The following is a 17,157-nucleotide window of genomic DNA, read 5'->3' as shown; positions in this document are numbered from 1 at the left end:
TTGTCTTTGCACAGTGTGTGTGGACGTGCGTGCACGTGTTGGGAATCCGCGGTGTGACATCCTTGCCATCAGCCGCCTGCTTTCTACAGCGGCAACAAGTCACGCCTTCCCTCCCCCTCCGCTTCACAGCCACACATTGGAGGATTTTAAAGAACCGTTTGTGTGTGTTTTTCTGGAGGCTCGGGATGCATCTCACGTACCGGGATGCGCGTGTGTGTGTGTGTGTGAGTGTGAGTGTGTGTGTGTGTGTGTGTGTGTGTGTGTGTGTGTGTGTGTGTGTGTGTGTGTGTGTGTGTGTGCGCGTGTGTGTGCGTCAGAGAATAAGAGGGAGACGGAAAGAATGTGAACGACAGAATGAAGTAGTAGGAGACTTACACAGATTGAGTAGGTAACTGCTGCCTTCTTGTGGTACTGCTGAAACATGACCACACAACAGCATCACCCATTCAGGGAGGCCTACAATTCCAAGCAAAGGCCAGACTAACCCTCCTATATAAATCACATATGAACTTATTGATGCATCTTTTATTTAACCAAGACAAGTCACATTTGAGATATACATCATTTTGTTTCAATGGAGCCACTGGATACATCAAACATGTCTGTTTGAAAAGCCACTGGCAACAACAAGGCATTTGTGTGGGCTGTCTGAGTCTAGCAAGCATGTTTCTTGGCTTGACTGACTGTCTTGCATGTCTTGCTCGCGCAACCGTCTCCCCTGAGTTATACTGCCTTTTTGCTGTTTGTTGTTACTCGTTTGCATGCCAGACATTGGGCCTAGACAATTTGTTGATTTAAAAAATATATATGTACAGCGGGGCAAAAAAGTATTCAGTCAGCCACCAATTGTGGAAGTTCTCCCACTTAAAAAGATGAGAGAGGCCTGTAATATTCATCATAGGTACACGTCAACTATGCCAGACAAAATGAGAAGAAAAAAATCCAGAAAATCACATTGTAGGATTTTTTATGAATTTATTTGCAAAGTATGGTGGCAAATAAGTATTTGGTCAATAACAAACGTTTATCACAATACTTTGTTATATACCCTTTGTTGGCAATGACAGAGATCAAACGTTTTCTGTAAGTCTTCACAAGGTTTTCACACACTGTTGCTGGTATTTTGGCCCATTCCTCCGTGCAGATCTCCTCTAGAGCAGTGATGTTTTGGGGCTGTTGCTGGGCAACATGGACTTTCAACTCCCTCCAAAGATTTTCTATGGAGTTGAGATCTGGAGACTGGCCAGGCCACTCCAGGACCTTGAAATGCTTCTTACGAAGCCACTCCTTCGTTGCCCCGGGCGGTGTGTTTGGGATCATTGTCATGCTGAAAGACCCAGCCACGTATCATCTTCAATGCCCTTGCTGATGGAAGGAGGTTTTCACTCAAAATCTCATGATACATGGCCCCATTCATTCTTTCCTTTACACGGATCAGTCGTCCTGGTCCCTTTGCAGAAAAACAGCCCCAAAGCATGATGTTTCCACCCCCATGATACACAGTAGGTATGGTGTTCTTTGGATTCAACTCAGCATTCTTTGTCCTCCAAACACGACGAGTTGAGTTTTTACCAAAAAGTTATATTTTGGTTTCATCTGACCATATGACATTCTCCCAATTTCTTCTGGATCATCCAAATGCTCTCTAGCAAACTTCAGACAAGCCTGGACATGTACTGGCTTAAGCAGGGGGACACATCTGGCACTGCAGGATTTGAGTCCCTGGCAGCGTAGTGTGTTACTGATGGTAGGCTTTGTTACTTTGGTCCCAGCTCTCTGCAGGTCATTCACTAGGTCCCCCCGTGTGGTTCTGGGATTTTTGCTCACCGTTCTTGTGATCATTTTGACCCCACAGGGTGAGATCTTGCGTGGAGCCTCAGATCGAGGGAGATTATCAGTGGTCTTGTATGTCTTCCATTTCCTAATAATTGCTCCCACAGTTGATTTCTTCAAACCAAGCTGCTTACCTATTGCAGATTCAGTCTTCCCAGCCTGGTGCAGGTCTACAATTTTGTTTCTGGTGTCCTTTGACAGCTCTTTGGTCTTGGCCATAGTGGAGTTTGGAGTGTGACTGTTTGAGGTTGTGGACAGGTGTCTTTTATACTGATAACAAGTTCAAACAGGTGCCATTAATACAGGTAACGAGTGGAGGACAGAGGAGCCTCTTAAAGAAGAAGTTACAGGTCTGTGAGGGCCAGAAATCTTGCTTGTTTGTAGGTGACAAAATACTTATTTTCCACCATAATTTGCAAATAAATTCATTAAAGATCCTACAATGTGATTTACTGGATTTTTTTCTCATTTTGTCTGTCATAGTTGAAGTGTACCTATGATGAAAATTACAGGCCTCTCTCATATTTTTAAGTGGGAGAACTTGCACAATTGGTGGCTGACTAAATACTTTTTTGCCCCACTGTATATTTTTTGTCCAACGGGGGGATAACTTTTTCCACGTAGGCTTTGTCTTGGAATGGGGTCGCTTTGTTGACATTCAATGGGTAGAAGAAGATTGCTTTATCGTCTATTGTCACAGGACAGAGATTTGTCAGCACACACACACACACACACACACGTTGAAGCACAGGGTCAGATGCTGTTTAGGGGTTAAGTGCCATCCTCAAAGGCACAACAGCAGCAGATTTTAGGACAAGGAGCCAGCAACCCTGTGGTTGCAGGCCTGCTCCCAACAAGCTTGCTTCAGATTAGAGTATATGGTACCGCCGTACTATGATATTTGATTTTCCATGGCAAAATAGAAAACACAAAGTAGACTTCACTCTTTGCCACTTTAAGAACCTGCTTTATGACATAGTGTGTGCTTTAGCTTGTAAAATAAGCAAATGTGACACTAAGTCAACATACAGTGTTTTTTTCCCCCCATAACATTAGGACTAATTTCCTCAAGAAATTAAGTCAGTTTTTTTTACCAGCTGACTATCGTGACAACCCTACTTCAGATGGCTTTCCCAACCCGTATGGTCTGCCATGTAAATTGGGGCGGATTCTAATGGCACCACAGAGGACAGGCATACACACACGTTTATTCACCTAATTGAGGTGTGTATTGACAGCACTGGCTCATTAGAGGGGGAGTGTCAGAATGTAGAGATACTACTAGTTGTGGCAACCCTGGACAGGTTGAGAGGAGGGGACAATCAGCCAGGCTGAAGGATGGGCCCCGTTCCAATACGACCAAGGGCATCCTTCCATTCCTTCCTTCCTTCTTTCCCTGAGGAGTTTGCTGATGTTGATCGGTGAGAGCAATATGGTACAAACTATGGTACAAACTTTGTCAGATAAGGAATTGGTATTCTAGCGGGGGAGGGAACGATGCATTTCACCTCTCTCGCTCTCTCTCCTTCTCCCTTACCCGCCTCTTTCTCTTCTCCCCCACCTTCTCTCTCTTTCGCCCTTCAAAAGTCTTCCCTGTTTGACACGCAACCAGCTGTTCACACGTCTTTGAAATTCGCTGGAAACATCTGGCCTCGCACCAGCCGCGAGGAGATTAAATATAGAAAAAGCACTAGGAGGTCGGGAAATGCGTGTGAGTTTAACGAGATAACGGTTCCCCACACCGTATTCCCCACACCGTATCATGTTCTTCACCTCGAGAAATAGCACTGCTAAATAAAAACCTATAAAGAGTGTCCTCTGTCTGTCTCGGGAACATGTCTCCATTTTAAATCGCAATGGTATCACCTGTAAATATAGTTTTAAGCACAGTACACAAATGATCTGCGGTGGTGGTTGTGGTATTTACCAGAAGATTTGTTTTGTGCCACCCGAATAGTGAAATCTACATAAAGGCTGTAACAAACGCACGTACACCCAAATGACTATACTGTTGAAGCAGCAACGGGTACTATTGGGATGGAACTAGTGTGTGGTGGGTTGGTTTGTATAAGTCAAACGCAGTTGCCCCTAGACTGATCAGCAATTGTTAGGATTGGAGGAGGGCAAAGTGATCCTAGATCTGTGATTAATGGTTCAGGATTGGATTGGGGCAGGACAATGATCTTAGATCTGTGCATGCTAATAGCGAAGGTTGCGATTGGTGGAGGGAAAACGGATTCTAGATATGTGCCTACTAATACTAAAGGTTACGATTGATCCTAGATGTGGCTAATGATTAAGGTTGAAATCGGAAGAGGGTAAGCTGATTCTAGATCTATACCCAGTGCTTACTGGCAATTTGTATCCAGACAGAGCAGGTTTAACCCTGAGGTATGGGCAAAGGAGAAGAATATCTGCTGCAACTGATGTAGGAGCTGAAGGGCGAGGGCATGCCCGCCCGACTGCCTGTCTGCCTGACTGCAGTTTATCTGTGAGAACACAGGTGCCCCCCTGGGGTGCCTGCCATCCCCATGCCCTGCTGATGTCAAGGAAAAAGAGATCTGCATTGCCACTCCACATTGGCCCCCGGGCAAGTAGCACTGCTGGACTGGCACACTGTAAAAGGGCATGAGGTTGAAACACTGTAGGGATGACACAGGGCAAGGGTAAGAGCATAGAGGGTAGACTTGGCAAGTCTGAGTCTGAAATCTCACACTATTCCCTATGAAAGGTCCTGGTCAAAAGTATATAAGGAATAGGTTGGTGATTGCCCCTTCTCTAGTATGAGAATCCGCTATGCCATGAACCTATTGTACTCTGTCCATTAAGAAAGCGTAACAGTGGTCCGCTTTTGGGTGTGCTCTCACTATTCAATGCCCACGTCGGAGAGAAGCCCAGCAAACGACGGTGGTGAGAAACAGGCGTGTGTAGACTTGTGCGAAATAATGCAAGCGTGATAGTGTGCAATAGAGAGAGAGAGAGATGCAGAGTGCTGGGCGAATGAAAAAAAGACAAGTTTTTTTTTTTTCCTTGTCACCCGCCCGAGCAGTCAGTCATAAATAATACACTGAGCAGCACAGCACATACCAGATGAACGTATAGTTTTATCACACACAGCAAAGCCTGTGCTGTCTTGGTTAAAACATGATATTGAACTAGCGTTCAATATGCAATCAAGAATGGGTTCTTATACCGGTCCCATACTACAAAATGGCAAAAATGGAGCACAGAACACAATCCTAACCAGGACCCAGGCCTTTATACAGTTGAACAGATATTTTAATGTCCAGGGAAAGACCTCCTAAAATAACACCAAGGCCCTTTGGCATCAAAATTGTGAACAAGCCACTCTGGTGGGGGAGGACAACACTGCAGTACTCCCTGCTCTTTTAAAGCTGGGGGGGGGGTATACACTGTGATATACAGTTACAAGGCTGGTTGGTTTATATGTCCACATACAGTAGATGGCTGTGCTCCCTGTTCTGGCTGTGGCTCTTTTTAAAGGCAGCCGTAGGGGGTTCTGACGGATGGCCCATGTCAACAGGACGCGGGACATATTTACACAGGGGCGGGGGCTCGGCGAAATGGATCTTAATGCTCCTCTTTGCTGAGCCATCTCTTTGAGAAATGAACGGGCGCAGCCTTAGCTGACCTTGCATCTTTTGACCGTCGCTCTCCCCTCTCTCTCTCACTTCTGCTTTTTCCCTTTTCCCGCGGGGGCAACAATTTGCCGCACTTTACAAGCCAGGCTTTTAACCAATGGCTTCCTTGACTCACTTTGAGGTGTCTTTAATGCCAAAGCCATATGTTAGGTTTAGCCCCGGTGTCAGTCAAGAAAGTGTTTGCAAGGGGGGAGAGATGGATGGGCTGCTTTGGTTCTGTCGATACAGCAGTTTTTTGTGTGTGTGTGTGTTTGTGTGTGTGTGTGTGCAGTATGTGTACTGAGTGCTGATAAGAGTTAAAAGCTGTGAACAACTTAACACTTAACAGCAAAGGCTGTGTGTGTAGGATAGACCATGATAGTTGAATCTTGATATTTGCAATAGCTGGTGACTGTCATGAATCCGTGCATTATATGCAAGTGCAAGAAATGCATTTGAATCTGAACTGTTGAACTGGCAGCACATTTAAACAGATTGAACATGTATCTAATGTGCACTCATGAGGAGTCCGGACTGTCTCTTCCAATTTCACAGCGGACTGTCAGAACAGGTCACCAGATATTGATACTGTCGGTCACTGTTGTAACTTGTAGTATGGATGAGCTGAGCTTTGCTCCCAGGGTTACAGTTCAATATTGATCTGTTACACATAGTCTCCCCCACAGTATTTATCTGAATCACTGAAATGTTGTGGGGAAATGAAGTCTTAGTTGTCTGACATCCTCACCAGCCAAGTATTTACAGTATTTTTTGGCACACAAATGCTCCCTATAAAGTGACGTGAATTTACAAAATTAACCAGTTTTTACAACCCATTTGTTTAGATTTCCAACACAACTTACCGTAACACATCTCTATATGAAGAACAACATATCAAATTGTGGACTTTTTGTTTCTCATCCACAGGTGACCATAGGTAAGCTGTACCTGACCCAGAAGACTATCGTTGAGGGGTAGGGGTCAAAGAGGAGCCTCTGATGGGCATTGGGGCAGTAATGGACTGCCTTAAAACGATAGGAAACGATGTCTAAGAGACCATGGCAGACGGAGCACCGAACCTCAACCTAACTTCACTTTCCACGCGGAAGCTTAATTTCCCGCAACCTTTGGATGGATATGGGGGAAAGCATTGTGGGAGGCAACTAGATTCAAAGTATAATACAGATCTACGAGGTGGGAATAGGGAAGAGGTGAGGGGTTGGTTGATTTCGGACTGGTCAACTGTCCTGCGTCGATTACATAACTATTGTTCTTGGTCACTATATACCCTCTCTTCACCATAGTGTATTTCGCTTTTCACGTTTCTTTTGTGAGCCGTAACAGTGCAACAGAGAGCGTACAGACAGCCTTGATTTCTTTGTTATATTTTTGCCAGTCTTTTAATTGTATTGTATTGTATGATTTGTCGTAATGTAAGATGGTATATAAATGGATTAAAGATATGCATATCTGAATTGAATTACTGTCTCTCTATTCTTCAGTCATGACTCAGTCAGTAGAGCATGGCACTTGCAACACCAGGGGTCATTGGTTCGATTCCTGCTGGGGCCACTCATACGTAACATTGTATGCAGGCATGACTAAGTTGCTTTACATAAAAGCAACTGTTAAATGGCATATATTATTATTCTACCATAAGTGTTATAATGCATTAAATCTGCATCACAACACATTATACCAGCAGAATAATAATATGCAATGGCCAATAATAATGGAATTGGATGATATTGTCTATTTGAAATCCAGGTTGGGTAAGAGGGTGAATGTATCCCACAAGGCCACCTGTTCTAAAAAAAAATTGCCCCTTTTGTTTGTTTTGAATGAGCAGTGGCCTAGTACTCGATCGAGACGGGTGTAAAGATCATATTACTCAACAAATAAGAGTCAAAGTTGAAAGCTCCCCCAGAGGTCCCTCTCTAAATATATTTTCTGCTTCTGATCAGCGTTTTAGGGTGATCAACAAAGGCCGATTTGAAATACATGAACATCAAGGGGAGGAGATCTGAGTTCAAATACTGTTTGAAATACTTTATACTTTATCCAATAGAACAGTCCCAAATGGCAAGCCTCGAACATCTAGTACTCCAGGCAGGCTAGCGCGAACACTCAAAAGTATTTGAAAGATTTGAAATAGTATTTAAACCCAGGAGGCATCACTGTAAGACAACTGGGACTGACGGCATTTGAATAATATGAAAGGATACTTGATAAGGACAGTTTATAATCATTTTCAATATGTCATGTACTGTTGGAAGAAAAAAAAGAGGATTCTGCATTTGAAAATGTGGTCTATTTTATTGGTTGATATTCAATAGCCCAGTTGATGGCATGTACAGTGCATGAATCCCAAGGTTATAATGTCACCATATCATGTTACCGTTACATCAACATACATGCATGTACCATTTAAGATTGGGGTTAACTTTGCATTTTCACATTGTCTATAGTCTATTTTTACATTCAGTTCAGTAGCCCCAAGATTCTGAGACCGACTGAACAGTTACATGAACGAGTACACGCTCCATCAGCATGGATGTTGTCCGGACGCCAGACCTGGGTGCTAAAACTATTCTAAATGATTTCAAATAGTATTTGAACCCAGGCCTGTGTGGATATTGCCCGGGGAGATCACTGCAGAGCTGAAGCCTAGAAACTAGGCATTCTCTGTTGACAGAGTAAACAGCTCCACGTGATTTGCTGATTTGTCTCTTGAACTTTGGTCAGGGGACAGGTATGGGACAACAACCTGACAGCCACCATGTAGTATTTTATTAAAGGGTACATGACAGGCCAAACAAGGGAAGTAACATCACTGGCATCAGTCGTGTGCTGCTCACATACCCATCAACAGTATTACAAACACCCTCTGAATGTTCTGATTGTAGAGAAAGCAGTGGAGGAGTTTTGATAAGGTGATATACAGATCCTATATAATTGTATGGATGTCATAATGTCAACAGATATGTTTTACATTAAACAACTGTATTACAGAATATTGTAATGGGCCTATTGTATGACTTTATAGCTACGTAGATGTATAATGTATGCTTTGTAATATACAGTTGTTGATAACTATTAGGACCCCCAAACATAACATGTAGAATATATATAATGCAGTCATAGCTGTAATTGGGACAGAAATGCTGTTAACAACACTGGGAAACCAATGCTCTACAGAGCAGTAAACACGTTTTGTGCATCATGTTCCATGGACTTGCTGCATCAGACCATTTGATCAAGCTGTTCACTGAGTAGCCACGCACACTAATATGACAGACAGATTGCTCGTTAATCATTCCTCTGTGCCCAGGGGAGTATAAACAAGAAATCATATATTTCATGGCAGAGAACTCTTTGACAGATGTTGCTTCCCATGATGGCATTATGACTTGGATAAATCACACATGTTCATACTCTGCATTATTCTGGGCTCTGAATCAAAGGCAATGTCTGAAATGGTACACTATTCCCTTTAAAGTATACTACTTTTGACCAGCCCTTCCATTCAGTCAAAAGTAGTGCTATCTATAGGAAATAGGGTACCACAAGTTTTAGCAAAATCATGAAAATGAATAACACAACACAATTCCTATAAATGACTGAACTGAATCCACAACTCAGCACAGTAAGATAGCTCTCCTGATTTGACGACATTATAGGCAAATGTGATGTAGAACAGGTTGAAGTCCTCTTGGATATGAGATGTACTGTGTATCATGTATCCTAAAATGCCTAATTTAAAGTATTTTAGTATGGTCCCGTGTCTGTGTAGTCTCGGGTCTGTGTAAACCCCATTGGCAGTGTAGCTGAGAAATGTTCATCAGTCCATCCATGGGTCCTGATTTGTTGACTTCCTCATTTCAGAAAATGAGATCTAACTGCAAATCAGTCCAACGACTATTATTGTAAATTCTTGTGCCATTAAATGCCATTCCAGAACAGAAGACACAATTGGACAGAGGCAAACTTGGCAACTCCATGTTTTACTTTAAAGAAGGATGGTACAGTCGTCGGCCTAACATCATAACAATCATGATGAACACATGAACACCTTGATAACAAAACGGTGGTCTCGGAGAGCAAGACGAAAATACATTCACTTCACTGAAAAGTATATATCAATCCACGTGATGGAGAACAACTTCATAAGAGACCTGGTTGAGCGACACCATCTTTACGCACGTGCGTAACGGCGAATTTCAGGTGGCATGGAATGCTGCGCTCTCGTAGGTCGGCATACCTGCACAGTGATACTTCAAGGTATAGTTTTGTCCATGGTTGTTATCCCAAAACTCGCCCTGGTCATTCCTGGTGTACACGGCGAAGTGCACAGAGGAAGATGGGTCTAGGAATGGAGGTGTGTACATGGTAAATGTGTAGCGCTCACCGACTGTATTCTCATCGAAAGGCATGGGTATCGCCTGCGCGTTCACGAAAGAGAGCCACTCGTTGAATGTGTACCTCACACCAACTTCCCTCTTGCAACAGTTTTGAGTATTCGTCCGAATCTGCCCACGGATGTCAAACTGAGTGATGGTCACCTTCTCCAGGTGGACGTGCCGCTGCAATACCTTGGTTTCAAAATCATCAGCCTCAACTGGCATCTTGAAAGTTGGGATAAGACGGTTCATGGTCAAGGTAGATTTAAAGTTTACGCACAGGTCCCCGATTGTATACTCTCGGTCCTGTGGTTGAGGGAGAAAGCTCTGCAATCTCGACAAAACCTTGGAAGGGATTTTCGGGTCTTCTGCTGTGCTGAAGTGCTTCACGCTTGCTAAATCAAGCCCCATGGAGTCTGCGAACTTCACCCGTTTTCGGCCGTTGTTGGCTATTTCTTCAAAAAGCATAGCCTGCTCCGGATATGCGGGCAGAGATTTCGCCCTTCTCCTGTCTTTCTTATACATTTCTGGTGGTAGGATTAAGCCATCTTCCAAGTCCTCGTCACCATTCTCCGTTGGCTCATCTTCACTCCCTGATAGCATGGTTCCCCCTGAATTTGGAGAACACTGCTTGGAATCACGCAGGAGGGCTGAATCGGACATATCGGCTATGCGTACGTTATGGATATGCACCGGAACAGTTCCGGGAGTTTAGATTCTCGATGGAACTTTTCACTTAAGAGTGATACGCCCACTTAAAAGCTCATCATACAACTAACTGCCTATTGCTGTATTCAGCGTCATTGTAACACGTCATTGCAACGTAGGCCTAATTCAAGTTTACAAACAACAGCTCACCTGCCCAGCGCGCAGGAGCGCGTTATTAGGCTACAAAGTCATCGAAATATTCATTATCAATAAGTCATTTTCAATATTCACTATAAACAAATGACTGTTTTATGCCAACATATAGGATACATATAATTTGGTGAATAAAATACACCTAAATTGGCGACACTCAAACTCTTTCAAATAACCTTGCATACCTTTTTGTTAACATTTCATTTTAGGGGGTCCTTATTACAGTGTAAAAAACATAATTAATTACACTAGCAAGTATTGTAATTAACTAAAATAATGCATAGTTACACTGTATTAACAATATGTAACTGGTAGTAATTGTAGTCTGTAAGTACAATTGTTGCTTATTACAGTGCTTGTTACAAATGTAAACATTTTATCCGATAGCATCCAGATGCACCATATTTCAGCCTGCACAAACCACGTGATACGTGTAAATCAGTTGAAAACCGACCACCTCATTGACACAACTATGCAATAGGCCTCATGGCAAAAACGGGTTCACAACGAATCCCGGTTTCATCTGTACCAGGCAGATGGAAGACAGCTGTATGGCATCGTGTGGTACTGCGGTTTGCTGATGTCAATGTTTTGAACAGAGTGCCCCATGGTGGCAGCGGGGTCATGGTATGGTCAGTCTTAAGCTACGGACAATGAACACAATTACTTTTTATCGATGGCAATTTGAATGCACAGAGATACCATGACGAGATCCTGAGGCCCATTGTCATGCCATTAATCCGCCGCCATCACCTCATGTTTCAACATGATAATGCATGTCGCAAGGATCTGTACACAATTCCTGGAAGCTGAAAATGTCTGAGTTCTTCCATGGCCTGTGTAACTCACCAGACATGTCAACTATTGAGCATGTTTGTGATGCTCTGGAACGACGTGTACGACAGCGTTTTCCAGTTCCTGCCTATATCCAGCAACTTTGCACAGCCATTGAAGAGGAGAGGGACCACATTCCACAGCCTGATCAACTCTATGTGAAGAAGGTGTGTCACGCCGCATGAGGCAAAAGTGTGGTCGCACCAGATACTGACTGGTTTTCTGACACACATCTCTTCCTTTTTAAAAATGTATCTGTGACCAACAGGCATATTTGTATTCCCAGTCATGTGAAATCCAGATTAGGGCATAATGAATTTATTTCAATTGACTGATTTCGTTATTTCAACTGTAGCTTCGTAAAATCTTTGAAATTGTTGCATGTTGCGTTTATATTTTTGTTCAGTGTAGCTAGCTACCTGAAGCTGGCAAATGGGCTATGGTCTCTACTCGCTAGCTAACGTTAGCTGGGCTATATGGTCTTATCTTCCCTGAACCTATTTCTCAGGCTATCCATGCCCAAAGGGTATTACGTGAGACACTCAGCATGTTAACTAAAATTGCCCCCAACACTCTACTCAGCAAATTGGATGTAGTCTATCACAGTGCCATCCGGTTTGTCAGCAAAGCCCCATATACTACCCACCATTGCGACATGTATGCTCGTTGGCTGGTCCTCGCAACATATTCATCGCCAAACCCACTGGATCCAGGTCATCTATAAGTCTTCACTAGGTAAAGCTCCGCCTTATCTCAGCTCACTGGTCACCATAGCAACACCCACCCGTAGCATGCGCTCCAGCAGGTATATTTCACTGGTCATCCCCAAAGCCAACACCTCCTTTGGCCTTTCCTTCCAGTTCTCTGCTGCCAATGACTGGAACAAATTGCAAAAATCACTGAAGTTGGAGACTTTTATCTCCCTCACTAACTTCAAGCATCGGCTGTCAGAGCAGCTCACCGATCGCTGCAGCTGTACACAGCCCATCTGTAAATAGCCCATCCACCAACCAACTACCTACCTCATCCTCATATATATTTTTTTGTTGTAATTTTTTCTTGCTCTTTTGTACACCAGTATTTATACCCGTATTTATACTTACACATCTGCACATCTATCACTCCAGTGTTAATTGCTAAATTGTAATTACTTCGCCACTATGGCCTATTTATTGCCTTACTTCCTTACTTAATTTGCACACACTGTATACAGATTTTCTATTGTGTTATTGACTGTATGTTTGTTTATTCCATGTGTAACTCTGTGTTGCTGTTTTTGTCACACTGCTTTGCTTTATCTTAGCCAGGTCGCAGTTGTAAATGAGAACTTGTTCTCAACTGGCCTACCTGGTTAAATAAAGGTGAAATAAAAAAAATAAAACAAGTATTCAGACCCCTGGACTTTTTCCACTTTGTTACGTTACAGCATATTCTAAAATGGATTAAATCGATTTTTCGACACATCAATCTACACACAATACCCCATAATGACAAAGAAAACTGTTTTTTATACATTTTTGCAAATGTATAAAAATATTCAACTGAAATATGACATTTACATAAATATTCAGACCCTTTACTCAGTACTTTTTTGAAGCGCCTTTGGCAGCGATTACAGCCTCGAGTCTTCTTGGGTATGATGCTACAAGCTTGGCACACCTGTATTTTGGGAGTTTCTCCCATTCTCTCTGCAGATCCTCTCAAGCTCTGTCAGGTTGGAAGAGGAGCATCGCTGCACAGAGATTTTCAGGTCTCTCCAGAGATGTACGATCGATCGGGTTCAAGTCCGGGCTCTGGCTGGGCCACACAAGGACATTCAGAGACTTGTCCCGGAGCCACTCCTATGTTGTCTTGGCCTTGTGCTTAGGATCGTTGTCCAGTTGAAAGGTGAACCTTCACCCCAGTCTGAGATCCTGAGCAATGTGGAGCAAATTTTCATCAAGGATCTCTCTGTACAATGCTCCATTCATTTCCCCCTCTATTCTGACTTGTCTTCCAGTCCCTGCCGCTGAAAAAGATCCCCACAGCATGATACTGCCTCCACCATGCTTCACTGTATGGATGGTGCCAGGTTTCCTCCAGATGTGACACTTGGCATTCAGGCCAAAGAGTTCCATCTTGGTTTCATCAGACCAGAGAATCTTGTTTCTCATGGTCTGAGAGTCTTTAGGTGCCTTTTGGCAAAATGCACACGCGCTGTCATGTGCTTTTTACTAAGGAGTGGCTTCCGTCTGGCCACTCTACTGTAAAGGCCTGATTGGTGGAGTGCTGCAGAGATGGTTGTCCTTCTGGAAGATTCTCCCATCTCCACAGAGGAACTCTGGAGCCATGTCAGAGTGTCCATTGGGTTCTTGGTCACCTCCCTGACCAAGGCCCTTCTCCCCCAATTGCTCAGCCAACTCTATGAAGGGTGGTTCCAAACTTCTCCCATTTAAGAATAATAACCACTGTGTTCTTGGGGACCTTCAATACTGCAGAAATGTTTTGCTACCCTTCCCCAGATCTGTGCCTCGACACAATCCTGTCTCGTAGATCTACGGACAATTCCCTTCACCTCATGACTTGGTTTTTGCTCTGACATGTACTGTCAAATGTGGGACTTTATACAGACGGGTGTGCGCCTTTCCAAATCATGTCCAATCAATTGAATTTACCACAGGTGGACTCCAATCAAGTTGTAGAAACATCTCAAGGATGATCAATGCAAACAGGATGCACCTGAGCTCAATTTCGAGTCTCATGGCAAAGGGTCTGAATATTTATGTGAATAAGATATTTCTGTTTTTATTTTGAATAAATTAGCAAAAATGTCTAAAAACCTTCGTCATTATGGGGTATTGTGTGTAGATTGATGAGGAAACACAATGATTTAACCCATTTCAGAACGCTGTAATGTAACAAAGTGTGGAAAAAGTCAAGGGGTCTGAATAGTTTCCGAATGCACTGTATATTTGCTTAATCTAATTAATCAAATTATGAATCTAACAATAAAAATCCTTATTATTCTGTAAGAAATGTAAGGTCTGTTTACATGTGGCAATAAAGTTGACTTAAAGTAGAAGCTTGTCTTTTGTTTGTAGATATTTTCACTTGGTAATGATTAATAAGTAATTATATATAGGAATTGCTCAGGTTACACTTCACTCTAAATAGCTAAATCCTGTTTAAGAACTAGTGACAACCGTGTACTTATGTAGATATTACAGATATGTACTCTGTGGTGTATTAGTGTGTTTTTCCCCACTTAAATGGCGCTTTCAGAAGCTGACGATGAGATTGTCAGAATGGGTAAAGTACTTTGTAGGTACACAATAATCACAAGTAAGTACACCTCAAGCAGTGGAGGGTCCTCAGAAAAGGACCATCCTCAGTGAATTTCATAAAAACAAAAATAGTAAAACATTTAAAAAGTTATCCTTTTGAGGTAAAAATAGATTAAATATTGGCGACACTCATGTCCCCAAATAATTGATTAAAACACTTTTTTTGCAATGAAGGTCTACAGTAGCCTCAGCAGCACTCTGTAGGGTAGCACCATGGTGTAGCCGAAGGAAAGCTACTTTCTGTCCTCCTCTGGGTACATTAACTTCAATACAAACCTAGGAGGCTCATGGTTCTCACCCCCGTCCATAGACTTACACAGTAATTAATACAACTTCCGGAGGATGTCCTCCAACCTATCAGAGTTTTTGCAGCATGAACTGACATGTTGTCCAACCAATCAAAAGATCAGAGAATAAAGCTACAGCTACCTAGCACTGCAGTGCATAAAATGTGGTGAGTAGTTGTCTAAGAGAAAGACATAGTTGAACAGTTTTGAAACAATACATTTCTTCCAAAATTAAGGAGTAGCAAAAGAGAGACAGTTAGCTATATTTGGTTGTATTTTTTTTATAAACGTTCACTTAGCTATTGAATGCAGCTATAGTTAGCTAGTTTAGCCTAAACAGCTGATGTGACAGCTGATGTGTTGTGCACTGAAGTCCACAAGCGAAGGGAAAAGGTGAGAGGAGGAGAGCACATATAGTTGCGAGAAGGAATTACAGTGGGGCAAAAAAGTATTTAGTCAGCCACCAATTGTGCAAGTTCTCCCACTTAAAAGGATGAGAGAGGCCTGTAATTTTCATCATAGGTACACTTCAACTATGACAGACAAAATGAGTAAAAAGAATTAAGAGGCTCCTCTGTCCTCCACTCGTTACTTGTATTAATGGCACCTGTTTGAACTTGTTATCAGTATAAAAGACACCTGTCCACAACCTCAAACAGTCACACTCCAAACTCCACTATGGCCAAGACCAAAGAGCTGTCAAAGGACACCAGAAAGAAAATTGTAGACCTGCACCAGGCTGGGAAGACTGAATCTGCAATAGGTAAGCAGCTTGGTTTGAAGAAATCAACTGTGGGAGCAATTATTAGGAAATGGAAGACATACAAGACCACTGATAATCTCCCTCGATCTGGGGCTCCACGCAAGATCTCACCCTGTGGGGTCAAAATTATCACAAGAATGGTGAGCAAAAATCCCAGAACCACACGGGGGGACCTAGTGAATGACCTGCAGAGAGCTGGGACCAAAGTAACAAAGCCTACCATCACTAACACACTACGCCGCCAGGGACTCAAATCCTGCATTGCCAGACGTGCCCCCCTGCTTAAGCCAGTACATGTCCAGGCCCGTCTGAAGTTTGCTAGAGAGCATTTGGATGATCCAGAAGAAGATTGGGAGAATGTCATATGGTCAGATGAAACCAAAATATAACTTTTTGGTAAAAACTCACCTTGTCGTGTTTGGAGGACAAAGAAAGCTGAGTTGTATCCAATGAACACCATACCTACTGTGAAGCATGGGGGTGGAAACATCATGCTTTGGGGCTGTTTTTCTGCAAAGGGACCTGGACGACTGATCCGTGTAAAGGAATGAATGAATGGGGCCATGTATCGTGAGATTTTGAGTGAAAACCCGCCTTCCATCAGCAAGGGCATTGAAGATGAAACGTGGCTGGGTCTTTCAGCATGACAATGATCCCAAACACACCACCCGGGCAAAGAAGGATTGGCTTCGTAAGAAGCATTTCAAGGTCCTGGAGTGGCCTAGCCAGTCTCCATATCTCAACCCCATAGAAAATCTTTGGAGGGAGTTGAAAGTCCGTGTTGCCCAGCAACAGCCCCAAAACATCACTGCTCTAGAGGAGATCTGCATGGAGGAATGGGCCAAAATACCAGCAACAGTGTGTGAAAACCTTGTGAAGACTTACAGAAAACGTTTGACCTCTGTCATTGCCAACAAAGGGTATATAACAAAGTATTGAGATAAACTTTGATTATTGACCAAATACTTATTTTCCACCATAATTTGCAAATAAATTAATAAAAAATCCTACAATGTGATTTTCTGGATTTTTTTTTTCTTCTCCTCTCTCATCTTTTTTAAGTGGGAGAACTTGCACAATTGGTGGCTGACTAAATACTTTTTTGCCCCACTGTATATATATACAACGAGCAAAGTGATCACACTGTTTTTATGTGGCTGCTATGAAAGTGACCTGTTTGCTTGTGATCAGGGGTGTATTAATTCCACCAATTCT

At 42.9% G+C, this 17,157-nt stretch overlaps 1 protein-coding gene and 1 long non-coding RNA gene across 3 annotated transcripts in view; one reads left to right on the top strand and one right to left on the bottom strand.

Annotated features, from left to right (window-relative positions):
• The window catches only part of LOC112228019, a 110,238-nt gene extending 103,284 nt beyond the window's left edge, over positions 1-6,954 (top strand). For both annotated transcript variants that reach the window (XR_002949953.2, XR_002949952.2), the window contains one exon: positions 6,402-6,954. This is a non-coding gene — a long non-coding RNA (uncharacterized LOC112228019). The remainder of the gene's footprint in view (positions 1-6,401) is intronic.
• A 1,000-nt stretch (positions 6,955-7,954) lies between these two features.
• On the bottom strand, positions 7,955-10,659 carry LOC112228020 (protein phosphatase 1 regulatory subunit 3G). Its single transcript, XM_024393138.2, has one exon. It carries the CDS (start codon positions 10,535-10,537, stop codon positions 9,695-9,697), a length of 843 nt encoding a protein of 280 aa, XP_024248906.1. The 5' UTR covers positions 10,538-10,659; the 3' UTR covers positions 7,955-9,694.
• Positions 10,660-17,157: the final 6,498 nt, after the last annotated feature.

This window comes from Oncorhynchus tshawytscha, linkage group LG29 (assembly GCF_018296145.1).
Source record: "Oncorhynchus tshawytscha isolate Ot180627B linkage group LG29, Otsh_v2.0, whole genome shotgun sequence".
In the NCBI taxonomy this organism is placed as follows: domain Eukaryota; kingdom Metazoa; phylum Chordata; class Actinopteri; order Salmoniformes; family Salmonidae; genus Oncorhynchus; species Oncorhynchus tshawytscha.
This window is presented reverse-complemented; position numbering and strand designations above follow the sequence as displayed.